The sequence below is a fragment of the Aulonocara sp. 'chitande type north' Nkhata Bay genome, linkage group LG3 (assembly GCF_057382095.1).
Source record: "Aulonocara sp. 'chitande type north' Nkhata Bay isolate Kocher_YH1m ecotype deep benthic linkage group LG3, A_spYH_male_GT1.1, whole genome shotgun sequence".
NCBI classification, from domain to species: Eukaryota; Metazoa; Chordata; class Actinopteri; order Cichliformes; family Cichlidae; genus Aulonocara; species Aulonocara sp. 'chitande type north' Nkhata Bay.
The window spans coordinates 19,256,954-19,273,419 of record NC_141346.1 but is presented as its reverse complement, the minus strand read 5'-3'; the positions used below and the strand labels follow the sequence as shown (position 1 = coordinate 19,273,419).

Here is a 16,466-nt window from a genome sequence, read left to right as displayed (position 1 = left end):
TTAAAAAACTGTTTTGTTGATTAAAAAACACTATATCGGATTCATATCGGTATCGGCAGATATCCAAATTTATGATATCGGTATCGGTATCGGACATAAAAAAGTGGTATCGTGCCATCTCTAGTTTTCATCCCAGCTATGTTTCATTATTAAAACCAATTTATAGTTTTTATTCTTGCTATTATCAGTTTGAACACATTATAGCTAAGCTGTAGTTTATTTTACGTTATTACTCTTGCACTTGTGTTTATTCATTGTGGTCCATTCCCAACCCTTTTTAACTTCTAGTCTTCCTTTTATTAAGCTAATAAAACAATCAGGTTTCTTTGATGATGAGATGAGATGAGATGATGAGATAGCCTTTATTTGTCAGTTGCAACCGAGATGACAGACCTTGCCGACCATACATACAATACACAAACATCACATTGGGGAGACAGGTCAGGCTAGATAGCGAGGAAAAAAAACATCAAAATGTGTAACACAGGAATGCACAGATATCAACACACCATAGAACAATAAACACAGACAAGGGAAAAACAGCACATGGGAAAGTGTTCCAGTGTGTACATCTGATCTGGGACCGCTGCAATCTTCGACTGCGCCTCCAGCTGACCCGATGTCCACATCAGAGGGGAGGTAAGCGTTGGAGGTGGCGTTGGAGCCGGGGTAGGGAGGGTGATGCGTCAGTGAGTGCTTATCAGTATCAGTATATGTATATGTGTGCATGTCCATAGTTCAGCTGAGACAGTGTCCTTTGCCCTGCCAGGCTAAGTGAACAGTCTTCCAGCCAACCCAGGTGGCCTTGCATGGAATTGGAAGGAACTAGAGATGGACCGATCCGATATTACGTATCGGTATCGGTCCGATACTGACCTAAATTACTGGATCGGATATCGGAGAAAAATAAAAAATGTAATCCGATCCATTAAATATCACGAAAGCACCTCACAAAACTTGCAACATGCCGTAACTCGCCTTAGAACGTTAGCACGTCGGAGCAGTATGCATCACGTGATAGAGCGGCTGTGGCATGCGGGACCTGTCGGTGGTCTGGATAGCATTTGGAGCTTCGCTAGCAACCCGGCATTTCATCTCCGACAAAGTTATCCCGAGAGAAGTAAAGCAAGTGTGTAAGTCCATCTCTGAATGTTTGTAAAGCATTCCTGCGTTAAGCTTAACGAGCGACTGCCTCTCGCTCTCCTGCTGCTACTTCAATCATGAAACTGCTTAACGATCAGCTGATCGGCTTTTCTGTCGCGAGTCCATGTCTGTAGTTTGCTTTTGGCCCACTTTGCACCAGAAAGAGGAAACCAGCGGCTGAACAACAGCAGCACGTTTAAGCTTGATCAGCTGTTGTTAGAATGTATTTAATATTACTTTCTACTCGAGGATCTTTTTCTACAGCTGACGCTGGTAACTGTGCAGGGGCGGATCTAGCAAAGTTTAGCCAGGGGGGCCGATAGGGCATTAACAGGGAAAAGGGGGCACAAAGACATACTTTTCTTTCTTATTCTCATTTAAAATGTCTAGCTTTTAATAAATAATTATCTGAATCTTACACCCAAAGTTTTAATCTGATGTAAAATGAATAGAAATCAATTACTGTATATAGTAACTATTAAGTCTAATATATATACCCTAGTAAGCTATAGTACTTTTTCCTTTGGGAAGGTACCATCTGTGCAGTCTGCAATTTTGTTGAAGAAAGATGTTGAATCTATTTAATATTTCTTGAAAAATAATTGATTTCTGTGTATTTTTTTTCACACTGCATCAAATTAAGGTTGATTACGTTGATTAAGCATCATGAGGTGGAGCGTGAGGGGTGGTTCCCTATTTTTTATTTATTTATTTTTGTTGTTGCTGGGAGTTGGAACCCTATTAGTTAGGTTGCTTAATATTTATGCTAAGTACTCTTTAAAATACCAGAATAGGGAGGATGGTGTAGGTTTAAGTTTATTAGATTGATCAGTATTGCTGAACTATGAAACATTTTTTTTGCATACAGGTATAACAGAATAGCTTTAGTGTAGTTGTTGTTTTAAACTTGAGTATGAACTTATACAAAATGCAGCAAGATATTTAAAAAAACAGTTTTGTTGATTAAAAAACACTATATCGGATTCATATCGGTATCGGCCGATATCCAAATTTATGATATCTGTATCGGTATCGGACATAAAAAAGTGGTATCGTGCCATCTCTAGAAGGAACAGACTCAACACAGTCGTTATCAGGGTGTTGTTGTTCGGCTCCAGCCTTGAGCCCACAGCTGGCGCTGAAGGGGTAGCCGGATTATGATGGTGATTTTTCTTTCCCCAATCCCCAATTTTAAAACAATTAGTGCCACAGACTACGTGTCTGTTCCGCACTCACTCACATAAACGCACACACAAAATAGGCCTATTGTCTCAAAACAGCCTCACTCAGTGGAAAAGACTTTTCACACACGCACGGTTAGAGAGACGCTCTCTTTCAACTTCCTTGGAGTTGCTTTGTGTGCATTATTGGTCTTGAGTCCCGTCAACCAGAGCTAATCGAGGAGAGAAAAGCAGATTGGTCCAAGGCTTTCTGCAGGTGCTCCTATGAGTCCTGGCTGACAAATTTCGGTGCGTCGTTTCTCCTCATCGGTGAACGTTGATACCAGGGCTCCGGCTTCCAAGAACCAATTAATGTTAGGTCTGTCTAGGCGCATACCTATTGCTGGAACTGCCGAGACAATTCTACTGCAGCTAGCAAAGCATGCTAATACACTGTAAGCACTGCAATAGTTACACCCTTTTTACACACGGTCTCTTCTACTCTGTAATATTCTTGTCAGTTTTCTTGATATTTATTTATAATTACCTCTGTTAATTCTTGATATTTATAATTGAGTGACCTGTATATATTAGTGCTATTTCTCTGTAACATAATGTCACGGCCTGGGGGTTCAGCTGGTCGCTGATCGGCTGTCTCTCCCTCTTTCTCTCTTCTCCTCTCTCTCGCCAGGGCTGAACTCATTATGGGTTCACGCCCTTGGCCCACGCCCTCGGAGGAAGAAACACCTGTGCCTCATCAGTGTGGTATTTAAGACGGGAAGCAACGGCTGTTCTTCGCTGGATCGTTGTGAGAATTGCGTCAGTGAAAGTCGAGCGCCCCAGCAAGTAAGCAACTAACTCAAGTCATCGCTCAACGGATACCGCTGGTAAGCCCGCCCACTACATCTCCGCCTGTTGTTCCACGATTACCGGCTCATGAGCCCTCTGCGCCCGGGACCTCCGCTCCTCCACCGCCGGTCCATGCGGAGCCTCCAGAGCGGTCGCTGCCCATACCGGAACCATTCTCTGGTGAGTTCCGCAAGACTGCGGGTTTTTTAACACAAGTGACATTACAGTTCAACCAGCTACGGAGGACTTATGAGACTGATGCAGCTAAGATCGCTTTTTTCGTTCAGTTGCTACGTGGTCAAGCATTAAATTGGGCGCAGGCTGTATTAAGAACGGATCCTGAAATAACCTATGCTGATTTTCTCGCTAAGTTTAAGAATGTCTTTGAGAGAGGCACCGGGGCCGAAGCGGCGGCTCACCGACTGCTTAATTTGAAGCAGGGAAGACGGAGCATGGCCGACTACTCGATTGAGTTTTGGACTCTGGCAGAGGAGACTGGGTGGGGGCAGTCGGCACTAATAAGTACTCTATTGAATAACCTGTGTGACGAGCTAAAAAGGGAGCTAGTTATGAGGGAATTACCTGTTACTCTTTCTGATGTTATGACCCTGTGTGTGAAGGTGGATGACAACATACGAGCGCGGCACGGCACTAGAGACTACAACTCCCAGAAGCCTCTAGGACGAGAGGAGATGGCCTCCGGCGGAGGTACGGCGAGTGGAATGGGAGGATGGGACCGGAACTATGAAGATGAGGGTCAGCAACCCATGCAGATATGGCGCTCCAGACTAACGCCGGAAGAGCGACAACGGCGTTGGAGGGCTGGTGAGTGCTTCTACTGCGGCCGTAAGGGTCATATGGCCGTTTCCTGTCCTTACCAGCCAAAAGACCACGCCCGCCAGTAGAGGGGAGAGTACGGGTGGGTGAGGTTTCCTGTTCACAATTCCCCCCTCGCTTGATGCTTGCGGCTAAGCTAATGGTTCGTTCGGTTTCTCATCCACTCCACGCACTAATCGATTCAGGCGCAGAGCAGAATTTCATTGACGAGTCCCTTGCTCGGGAATTAAAATTAAACACTGAACCGCTGCCTCGCTCACTCCAAGTTACCGCCCTCAGTGGGCAGCGTCTCCCGGATATCACCCATATTACGGAGCCAATATCATTAACCCTCTCTGGTAATCATTCCGAGACGTTGCAGTTGTTTGTGTTTAAGGCTCCTCTTACACCACTGGTCTTAGGGTTCCCCTGGTTACTTCTACACAACCCGGTCCTGGATTGGCGGAGGGAAAACATTCTGGGGTGGGGAGAGGAATGTCACATGTCTTGTCTAAAAGCCGCAACTCCACCCGCGAACCCTCTGAGTAACCCCCCACCATCTGAGCTGCCCGATCTCTCGTCTGTACCCTCAGTCTATCACGATCTTGAGCAGGTTTTTTGTAAAGATAGAGCACGTTCTCTTCCCCCTCACCGGCTGTACGACTGCGAAATTGATCTCCTCCCAGGCGCCCCACTTCCTACCAGCCGCTTATACAGTCTCTCTCAGCCTGAACGGGACAGCATGGAGACGTACATTAACGAGTCACTCGCCGCAGGTCTGATCCGCCCGTCATCATCCCCTGTTGCGGCGGGGTTCTTTTTTGTTGCTAAGAAGGACAAGAGCCTACGGCCGTGTATTGATTATCGGGGTCTCAATAATATCACCATCAAGAATCAATACCCACTACCACTGCTAACATCGGCCTATGACCTGCTCCAAGGGGCCACAGTTTTTACTAAGCTGGATCTGCGTAGCGCGTACCATCTGGTTAGGATACGAGAGGGGGACGAATGGAAGACGGCTTTTAACACACACTTGGGCCATTTCGAATACCTCGTCATGCCGTTTGGTTTAACCAATGCCCCAGCCGTGTTCCAGGCCTTTGTCAACGACGTGCTTCGAGACTTCCTTAACCACTTTGTGTTCGTCTACCTTGACGACATCATCTTTTCACGCTCCGTCTCTGAACATGAACGCCACGTCCGGCTGGTTTTGCAACGTCTTCTCGAGAACCGTCTCTTCGTGAAGGGCGAGAAGTGTGAATTTCACGTGACCACTGTTTCATTTTTGGGCTACATCATTGAACAGGGTAACCTCAGGCCCGACCCGGCTAAGGTCCAGGCGGTCGTTGATTGGCCCGTCCCGACAAACCGTAAGCAACTCCAAAGTTTCCTGGGCTTTGCTAATTTCTACAGACGCTTCATCTGTGACTACAGTAGGCTGGCTCTCCCACTAACTCGTCTCACATCTCCTAAGGTTCCCTTCTGCTGGGAGGAGTCAGCACGAAAGGCTTTCAATCTCCTGAAGGATCGGTTCACCTCCGCACCCATCCTGGTTCAACCTGACCTCGGCCTGCAGTTTGTTGTGGAGGTGGATGCCTCGGACACTGGGGTGGGGGCCATTCTATCCCAAGAACAGAAGGGCAAGCTCCATCCCTGTGCCTTCTACTCTCGCCGTCTCTCGTCTGCTGAACAAAATTATGACGTTGGGGACAGGGAACTGTTAGCTATTAAGCTCGCCCTAGAAGAATGGCGTCACTGGCTGGAGGGTGTTGCCCAGCCGTTTGTAGTTTGGACAGACCACAAGAACTTGGAATATATCCGGTCAGCCAAGCGGCTTAATGCTCGCCAGGCTAGGTGGGCCCTGTTTTTCACAAGGTTTCAGTTTACCATAACCTACAGGCCGGGTTCCCGCAACACCAAACCCGATGCTCTCTCTCGTCAGTTCGCTGCCTCCAAGGAGACTGCTCGAGACTCTCCCATCATTCCCCCCTCGTGTGTCATTGGGGTCCTGACGTGGGAGGTTGAATCAGCCATTAGGGAGGCCCAACGAACAGAACCAGACCCAGGAACGGGTCCCCCTGGACTACTCTTTGTGCCCTCCGCTGTCCGGTCACAGGTGATACATTGGGCACACACAGCAAAATTCACCTGCCACCCGGGGATCCTCCGCACCGTTTCACTCCTTCAGCGCTTCGCTTGGTGGCCCTCCCTCATCAAGGATGTCCGGGAGTACGTAGCGGCCTGTTCAGTCTGTGCTCAGAACAAGTGTGTCAATCAACCCCCCAACTGTCACGGCCTGACAGGGGTCCGCAATTCACATCTCGCGTGTGGAAGGCCGTGTGGTATCTGTGTATATACACTCTTTGGACATTGTTCTGTAATAAATTCCCTTGTGTGCATCATCCCCGGAGTCCAGCGCGTGAGTCCACCTTGTACGTCGTGACACATAATGTATTGTTTGGAGTTTAGTCTGTTACTGTTACTATTTTTACCATTTCTTCTTGGACCAAATGTAATCCACTTAATTTCCTTAGGGATTAATAAAGTATTCTGATTCTGATTGTTTCAGGATGATCTGCCATTATCCAATGACACATCTGCTTACCTTTATCTTTTGCTCGTTTCTCCTCCTCTTCTTTTCTCTTTTTTCTAAACTGAGCACCTGATGGCTTTCAACTTTTCTTGTCCGCCTTGGTTTTAATTTTGCACTCCAGTATGAACACCGATCCCCCAACCCGAGGATCACCACAATATAACTTAATAGACCTACACCTTAGATCACAGATTCGCATAGTCTAGGATTTAACCACCTGACTAACTACCTAATGCAACTCTTGCTATGTGTAAAGTATATATGTTTAAGATGTGCTGACATGAGTAATACAGAAATATTGCTAATGGTACTTATTTATTCTTTATTCAGTGTCCAATACAGGCAGGTTGTCAGGGGAGGTCGGTGTGAGAGCCTTGTGCTACAAGTCAATGACGAAGAGTGAGGCACCACACAGACTAAGTGTAGGCAGGAAGCTGTGTAAAGTTGTTAAGCCCTGTTCAGCTGGGTTCAGTTCATTAAAGCATTAGTTAAGTTCATTCCTAAAGGCCCATCAACTTGAATGTTTTTCTTATCTCCCTGCTTTATCACTCCTAATTTGACTGGTTAGATAGTTTAATCAATGTGTGTTTGGGTGATCAAAAATTTTTTTACAACAAGTTAATACTGCAAATATACACCATCTAAGTTATTACAGTTATCAAGGATGGTTAAGTTGTTTTAATAGGGAGAGAAGGAAACACTAAGTATTTAGGTGTGTAAGCCTATAGGGGTCAGTAACCATAACACTGAACTATGTTCCTGTTTGGCTCTTTCATGAAGATGATGTTACATTTTTAATTTTCGTTCTTTCTTCTTAGATTAAGCTTCTGGACTCATCACGGGTGGTACTGACACATAGCCAGTGCTCCTGTGTGGCAGGTACTGTTATGTGAAATCACACAGTGACGCTGGTCTTCCAAACAGCACAACTCACAACTCAGAGTGCCAGTTGTCCCCCCTGTGCATTCATTGATAATTTTAATCAAAAAATTGTTGTTGAAATAGTTTTACTAAACATGCAAACATCTACTGATGAAAATGTGTTGATTTATTGGTCTGTTATGAAGCTATTGCTACTTCTGTGTTTTCATCATGTTTTATTAATTAAACAATACATATATTCATTGTTGTGTTATCTATAGTATAGTATTTATATGTATTTATTTATAGTATAGTAAAGATATTTATTTCTTACTGTTTAAATGACTAAGATTTAGTGTGATATGTAGTAGTGATGTTGTGCTGAGGGTTAAAATGCCTTTTTGTCTTTGCCATTTCGTATAATACGAAATAGCAAAAAACCATTAATATATGTCTATCTGCTTGTATTTATTTTGCCCTACTCAAGACAATTCAATTAATGATACATTTTATTTTGAAAGATTTAAAATGGTTCTTTAAAGAACCACTCAAAAAAGGTTCTTGAAATAGGTTCTTTAAAGAACCATTTTAAAACCATTTGAAACCATTTGAAGAACCTTTAAAGGTTCCCCAAAGAACAAATTTTTGATGGTTCTTTGGGGAACCTTTAACCCTTTAAAGCCGGTCGGAGTGGGCACGCTCCGTTTTGCGCAACTACTTTTAAATTCTTGTAGAACTGCAACCACGTAAGCTAGCGCAATAATTTTTTTTGCATATGAAACCGGAGGAGTTGTACTTACATCTTATGCCATCAGCTTGTCCTAGGTCACAGTTTCCTTCCACATATAGCTTTGCAAAAACTGCATAAAAAGCACTTGCAGCAACAAACACATAATATTCCAGAAACAGGCTTTGCCGATCCGACCCGATCAGCTGTTCATACCACTTCCTACGTTAGAATAGACGTCAGCGTGAACTATCACATGTCCGCCATTACCTGCCACCGCCATTTCGCAGAAATGTAGTTTTTTTTACCATCAGGGCCTCATGAGCTTATACTGGTGTTTTTAAAAGTTATGTTTGACTTTATGACTTTCTGTGTCGTTTCTAGGATGCTTAGGACTAATATTGCACTGCTGGAAATAGTTTATTTTGATTCATATGCTGCTTTTTTGCAAATTTGCATTATAATATTTATTTTCGTTTTTCCTGCAGTATATAAAAATTGGTGTATTTCAAAAATAAAACTATGAAGACACTCAAAATAAATTTCCTGTGGTGGGAAACTATTTTGTCACGGTTCGGCATGGCAAACCGTGGGAGGTGTGGGGAAGGAGGACCCAGGCGCGGTGCTCTATGTACAAACAGTGCGTTTATTTACAGTGTATGGTACAAAACAACAATAAATCCCGGTGCTCTCCCTGACTCCCGTGTCGTGTCTCTCCGTGAATAGTCCGTGTCTCAGTGCTCTCCGCTCCCGTGTCTCAGCACCCCTCGTGCTGGCTGCTGTCTGGCGCTCCACACTTCTCCTGGGGACACAATAGACGCAGTCGCCAGGACACATATAACCGCGGGCATACACACACTAACTCAGTTCAACTGGATGACTAACGTGGAGTCTCATGGAATGATCCCGCGTCGGTGGGAGCTCCAAGACTCTCCTAAGTAGCTCCCCCAACGAGGCCTGATCAGCAGCAGGTGTGTGGCTTCGGGTGTGGCCAGACCGTCAGCAGGGCCACACCCACCAGGCCTGAAGGCGCCCACCGAAACACATATACATACACACGCAAACAGGGAGAAGGACAGCAACACCAAATATACATACAATAATAATAATAATATAATTCATAACTGCTCAGGGATCCTGGGTCGCTCAGACCCAGGACCCTGACATATTTTGTGCAACTTTTTTGTATTTATAGTTTTGAGGGATAAGCCTCTTAAATTTCTCTAACTAGAAATATATGTTAAAAAAACAAAAACGATTTTCAATTTTTTTGTAGTTTATTGCACTTTCTTGCAATTTATGTAATTTCTATGCACTTAATGCAGACATATTATTAAAATTTGGGCTATAATGGTTGTATTGATGTATAGCAACTTGAAATGCTCCCAAAAATGGCTCCACAGCATGTAAAAATATAACATAAGCTCTGGCGGACTAAAGGACAAAGGTCACTCTTTTGAGGATGCCGATGTTCACATTCTGGACAGAGAAGACAGATGGTTTGAAAGAGGAGTGAAAGAAGCCATTTATGTCCACTGTGAGCGACTATCTTTGAACAGGGGCGGTGGTTTACGACACCAACTGTCAGCCATCTATAATCCAGTTTTGAGTTCCCTCCCCAGACACCTTAACGCCCACTCACATCCTGGGCCATCTGATCTCAGGAAATCACATCATAGGGTGGGGTTAGGTTTCACAATGAGTTCACCTGACACCTTGGCTGATTGTGACCTACACCCATTTTAACACAGAGGGTCATCAGAGAGTCCTTTGTGCCTCTTTGGGGGGAAACTCCCACTGGATTTAAATCTGGGACTTTCCACCATTTGACCTTAGAACTGAAGAAGCTTCTCGGATGAGAGGTGAAACGTCTTCAAGCAACTTAAAAAAGTCCAGACACTTTTTTTTTCTAAGCTCCTTAGACTACGATGACCTGGATGACTGAGAACCTTCACAGACATAACCTTCTTAAGAACATTTAATCAGTGTCACTCTTGCAAAGGTGTTGACAATGTTGAGACGCAAAAGGAAATTCAGTGAAGCTCCAAGCAGCTTCCAGTTTTATGTATACATACAGAAAGAGAGAGAGAGAAAGATAGAGAGAAAAAAGGTGAGATAGAAAAACAATGGAATATTCAGGTTGGGAGAGTGACATGATAAAATGGAGCATAAAAAATAGATAAGAGCACCATAGAACAGAGAGAGGTGTGGTTAACTTTTAACTAAGATCAACTCTGCAGATTGTAATGAGTTGGCTGAAAGAAGACCTGCGCAATAAAAGATTTATAAAACCATTAAGAAGCTTGGCTAAAGTTAACATTAAGATATATATATATATATATATATATATATATATATATATATATATATATATATATATATATATATATAGTTCTGCTGAGCCAAATAAGACAGGTCAGGGTGAAGAAGTGACAGCCAAAGAAAAGCTTACCACAAAACGGAGAAGTTATGACAAATCAGACTATAAGGCAAAAAGAAAGTGCAGCTTTATGGTTTCATGGACAAAAGAATTTCTGTGGCTGCAATATGATGAGCTAAATAACCAGGGCTGCACATAAGTGGTCCGCAGGTGCGCATTCGCTGTCAAAATAAAAAACACGCACAAGGGTTAGGGTTAAATTTAAAAACTGTACTTTTGAGTTAAAATATATATTTATAATTTTAATAAATGACAAATTAAAAATGCATGAACATTTTTTTGTATCGAAAAAATATCGAACCGTGACACCAAAGTATCGAACCGAACCGTGAATTTTGTGTATCGTTGCACCCCTAATATATATATATATGTAGACTTTTGGAGATCACATTCAGATTGTACATATGGGTACATGTAAAAAAGGAAGGTTAGAATTCACAAAAAACTTCAAACATAACCTAACAAGCAGGTGGCAAGAAAGTTATTACAACATAGTAAGAACACATTAGTTAATGTTGATATTATAGTTTATTGCAGGTGAAATAGTAATTTCCAACTGGTAGATCCGTTACCTGTAATTTACGGCTTGGAAAGTAGTAGAAGCATTACCAAATACAATTTAACAATCCCAAGTAGCCGTAAAACTGTAAAACTTTCAACCGCTGCTACTGTTGCATATCTAAGACTTGCTAAATAAGCCATACACTGAGTACTGTATCTATAAGTGTGCTGCAATGGAGTTTTTAAGGGCAAACAAACACACATTTGTGCTCTACTGCTAGGAATGAATTAAAGCCCCTACCTTGCTAAAAACAAAACGTTTTTTCTATGTTTTCAAGACTTTACTGTTTGAATGCCCACTGTTTAGGCATGTGCTATTGGCTATGTTATGGTCACTCATTTTCTGAATGATTATAATTTACTATTTATATTATATATTCTATTCTACTTTTCTACTAATAGAAAATGACACACTGTCTATTGTCATTTAATTCAAGAATTTAATAAAAAAAAAATAATACAATATATTATACAATTAATATCATGAGGTTGAATATTAAAGGTTTTTGGCTTAAAAAACTTGTTTTGCATGTCATGTAGAAGAATCATGAAGTATATTTCCATGGATACAGTAAGACACAAGGTCAAACCTCGTTTTGTAACTCTTTTTGTATTTATAAAAATTTCACTCACCCAATTAACCAATAACAGCTTTCTGTACTGTGCATTATCGAACATAATCACAATTATCGCTTGATAACATTAATGAAAAAGAATAGGCAGATTCTCGAGTTCTATTGCTGTCTGTTGTTACTTCTTGTATCAAAGTAATCCACTTATAGTTGTCAATACGCCCAGAATAAATTAAATAACTTCTAACAGAATCACAGTTTATTTCATGAGCCCATGACTTTTAAAACATTAGTGTTGTCCTAAAATAGTCCCCATACAAATGACCTGTGAGGGACTTTTGTTTGTTTTTCTAAGGCACACAGCCTCATATGTCTTAATGCATGCTCAATCATCCAGGCAAGAAAGTCCCAAAAAGTTGATTCGATTCATCTAGACTTAGGAAAAATGTTTTGTCACTCATCCAAGTGACTTCTTCAGTCTCGTACAGTAATAATTAACTGAGAATGCCTACTTATGTTGTAAATCATAAACCACCAGGCAGTTAAAACAGGCAGACAGACATATCAACATATGAGGTAAAAGTACTTAAAAAAAAGCTGAGTTAGAAGAAAGTGTTAAGAAAAGTGAAGCACTAGAGCGACATGAGGAAAAAGCTCTCGATTCTGGTCAATCTTCTTTCTTTGGGGAGTCTGCTGACCACTCTTATCTGGTACACGTTCGAGGACAGGTGAGTGAGTAACTAACTTTGCATTTTACAGATAAAGGCAAGAGGTCACTAGTCAAAGTATTCTGGTCAAAAGTAGCTTATGACACTGTAATAATATTAATAACGATTCTGAAACAGTTGGGAAGCTGTGTAAAAGGCAAATATAAGCCAGAGGTTGCAAAAATACATGATTAATGTATGATTACTTAATTTAAGTAGAAGTACACATTTGTGTTAAAACTACTCTGGTAAAAGCTGAAGCAATGATTCAACTTCTTTGCTCAAGTGAAAGAAGTGAAGAAATGCAGGCTCTGTAATGAACTCAAAGTATAACAGTAGAAGTAGCTATTTGGAAGACATTTGTATCAGCGCTCTTTGTTCCAGGCAAACGTTATCACCTTTACTAAAGACGTTAGGTTTTTGGCAGTGTTTGTGTCTACATGTCATTCACTCATCATAGACCATCACAGATCACCGCAAATCTTAACCAAGGCAGCTCACTCTCTGGGCATTATTTCCTTATAAGGGAATAGCATTTAATTTTGTATTTATTTATTTTGTTTTCTTTGTTCATTTGAAACAAGTTTTGTAGTGCAGTGAAAGTAAGGTTAGACTCGCATGACATGTTTACTTTGATTACACAACATTGTGGAAGAGTAGGTAATGGATGACATGAATAACTTGAGCATAGTATATAATATTATACTACAGTGTATTCCTAATTAACTAGGCTGCTCATTATTTCTTTTGGCAATACTTTCTTTAAAGTTAGAATGCTCTTTTAGGTGTTGCTGTAGCCCCGGTGAAACATTGAAGATGTTTTTTTTATTCAGCACATAAAAAACAACCAGCACTGCGCTTCCCAAGGTTTCATTAACCCTGCACATAACTTCACTCATGGTGTAACATCTCTTTTTCACCACCACAACAACTCTAAGTCAAATCAACACCACAGCAGAAACAATCTATAACAGCTACAAAACCATAAAAGGTAAATTAAACACAAACTCGTCCTTAAACTCAACATGAAACACAATGTCCCAGAGGCGTGAACATCATGGGTGATCAGGCTTTCTTGTGCCCGCTCCAACTGGCTTTAAAGGGTTAAAGTACGCAGCCTTAATGGTCCTCAAGGGCAGCGTACTCAAAGACCGCTAAAGCCAGAAGTGTGAGGCTTGTGAAATGGGACGTTCTAGCCTCTGTTGTGCTGCTCAGGTTGCCTAGCAACCATGACACCAACCGCTGGAAACGTTTAATACAGCATTGGTTGACAGAAATGAAGGACAAAATCTTTTGTCCATTTGTTTGTTTGTTTTTACATGACCTTTGATTAATTTGATAACTATCTGAGGCTGAGACCACAGGACAGTAAAAACATGATTGTTGGGCTTCATTTCTGTACTGAACAGTCATGTAAAGATTAGTTAGTAAATAACAATTAGCTAATGTTGTTCATGAGAGTAAAGTCATCTCACTTTGGTGATGTAAATATAATATGGCCAATATTATATTAATCATTATTAGTTATTACAGCAGTGAACTTGAACTCTGGGTCAAATACTGAGCTTCACTAAAGATTCAAGTTGCAGTTATTTATATTTCCTATCACCTTAAATCTTCATTCAAAGACAAGTATCTTTGACAGTGTATCTATAGATGTATCATATATGAGACAAATATTGTTCCTTTATTATGTTGGCATTACTAAATTTGGCTCAATGCTTACATATATGTGGAAAAAGAAAATGTACGAGCTGTGAAGACCATTTCTGATAAAATGAAGAGTAGGCTGATATATTAAATATTCCTTTATTGGGTGAGAAAATCAGACCATGTCATAACTGCTTTAAGTCATACAGAATAGATATCAGAGCTTTAAACAGGCTGACTTCTGCTAAATGGGTCAAACTGGGCAGAAAGTCTACAAACACATAACATCCTTATAAAATATGATGTAACACTATAGATCAACTTAGCTCAGAATATATAAAGCATATAAACAATTACAGGAATATGATGCAACAAACACAGCAGTACTACTAATCCAAAATACTCAAAGCTTCATAGAACTGAAACAAACATTTATTTTTAGGTCCATTCTGCTGCAGATACATACTTTAGGTTTCTGAATATTAAACTTGTTGCTGCCTTTCATAGTGTGAAACTTGAAGGCCCTGAGTACTTTCTCCCACACTGAAAACACTGGGAGGATAAAATTATTTGAACATTACCAAATAAGACTGATTCAGGACAGACAATTATGTTAAACTTTCCTAGCAGTCCTTCACAAACAGGGAACAGTCTGTCTATTCTCTCCATCTGTCAGCTGCTGCTGGCTCTTCCTCCTCCTCTTCCTCACACACTGCTGAGTTTGTCCTGGTGGATCATCAGGGGTGCAAAGCCTCACAGATGATGTGCAGCAGTGGCTCCCTCAGTCTGTCCTCACTCTGGACACTTGCAGTTGTCACACATGGAAATCAAATGTGTGATAAGCTGCAGGAAACACAAGTGTAACTTATAAATACACGTTCATACTTTTACACGTTAAAGTCAGTTTGGCTCGACACCACCGAACAGAGGCAGCAATATAACATAGCTAACATTAACAGTGCAGTGAATCCTGCTTGTGCCGTGATATTCAGGACTGCAAACCGAGCAGCATCACTGACTTTCAGCTTGTTGTGTTTGTGGATATATGACTGACTTTGATTATCCATTCTCTGTGAGATTAAGCTCAGCTATTGAACGACGTATATTTTAAAGTAAAGGCTTTAAAACCAAGTTAGTACAAACATCACTAATGTCACATAACTGTGCCGACATGTGGCCAACAGTAATGTTTTAATGTTCTTCGTTATTAAACATTTGCACATAAATAAGTGACATAAGTAAATAAGTGACATAATATTCAGTACTTACTTTTAAACTTACTTTTAAAAGTTTACTCTTTGGCCGCCCCGCTTCAGCTGTCCGCCTTTTTATGGAGGTGTGCTATGAAGTCTGGGATATGTTGGGCCATGAAGGATACACCGACACATCCTTAAAATTCAGGGAAATGAAAGACGCATTTGAGGGCCGCATTTCGAGCAGCCTTTGAATTGGGACAGCCTTTGTCACGTTGCTGTGACGTAATTGGCCTTAAAATGTGGCCTTTAAGGCTGCAGACCCTGAATTAGGATACAGCCATTATCTTTCTGTGTCCTTTCTGTGTCCTAACTTTCTTCTGTCCTCTGTCCTCCCCTGTTCAGTGTCTTCCTGACGGTTGTCTCCCTGATGGTTGTCTTTTGTTCTTCGTCATGTTTCCATGCCTCGACGGTGCCAGGATTTTCCATGTTCAGTTTTTTTTAAATCCCGTTCAAGGTTTTGTTCTGTCTTTTGTGTTTAGCATTTAGTCCCAGTTTGGTTCTTCTTAGTTTCTCCTCAGTGTGCATCTGCCTTTAGTTTTTGTACCCTTTTCATCAGCCTTATTAAATGGCTCACTTTTTGTTAATATTAAGTTTTGTTCGCGTTCCTTCGTGTCTGCATTTTGGATCTTGGTTGACTATGGCAATCTTTGAATAACACAAAGTTGGTATACTTGAGTTAGTTTTTCAAAATTTTGAGAAATATGACTTAATCTGATTTAAAAAATCTATCAAATGAATTAAGACATTAAGTGTAAGTTTTACATTTCCAAATACTCATATATCCGTTTAATATTATTTTAAATATGTAAGACTGGGATTTTTGTCCTACAGGTTGATAACAACAAGTATCAGGCATAATAAATGAGTTAATATCACAAATTACCTCCCAACATATGTAAACAAAAGAACAAGGAAACTGAAAAAAAAATGGGTTCAAGAAAGGGTAACTTTTTTATCTCTTTTATTTGTCACAGTTATGTGGAATTTCACCCACCGTCTCCTCAAAGAGATGCCCCAAAGCCCTCTGAACTTTGTAAAGGTTGCAAGTAAGAGCAAAAACTGACATAACTTTTTCCTTCATGTCAGCCCTGAATGGGTGATACTTCTAAATATGTACCTGAATGCTTG

General features: G+C 41.1%; 2 protein-coding genes across 3 annotated transcripts in view; both read left to right on the top strand.

The window, feature by feature from the left end:
- Window positions 1–16,466, top strand: part of LOC147334363 (low affinity immunoglobulin gamma Fc region receptor III-like) — a 529,842-nt gene that overhangs the window by 378,210 nt on the left and 135,166 nt on the right. The gene's annotated exons all lie outside the window — the stretch shown is intronic.
- The window catches only part of LOC147334369 (alpha-2,8-sialyltransferase 8E-like), a 32,178-nt gene continuing 28,079 nt past the window's right edge, over window positions 12,368–16,466 (top strand). For both annotated transcript variants that reach the window (XM_086271577.1, XM_086271569.1), the window contains exons 1-2: window positions 12,368–12,453; window positions 16,313–16,384. In XM_086271577.1, the coding sequence (XP_086127703.1) occupies window positions 12,368–12,453; window positions 16,313–16,384 (158 nt within the window). The remainder of the gene's footprint in view (window positions 12,454–16,312; window positions 16,385–16,466) is intronic.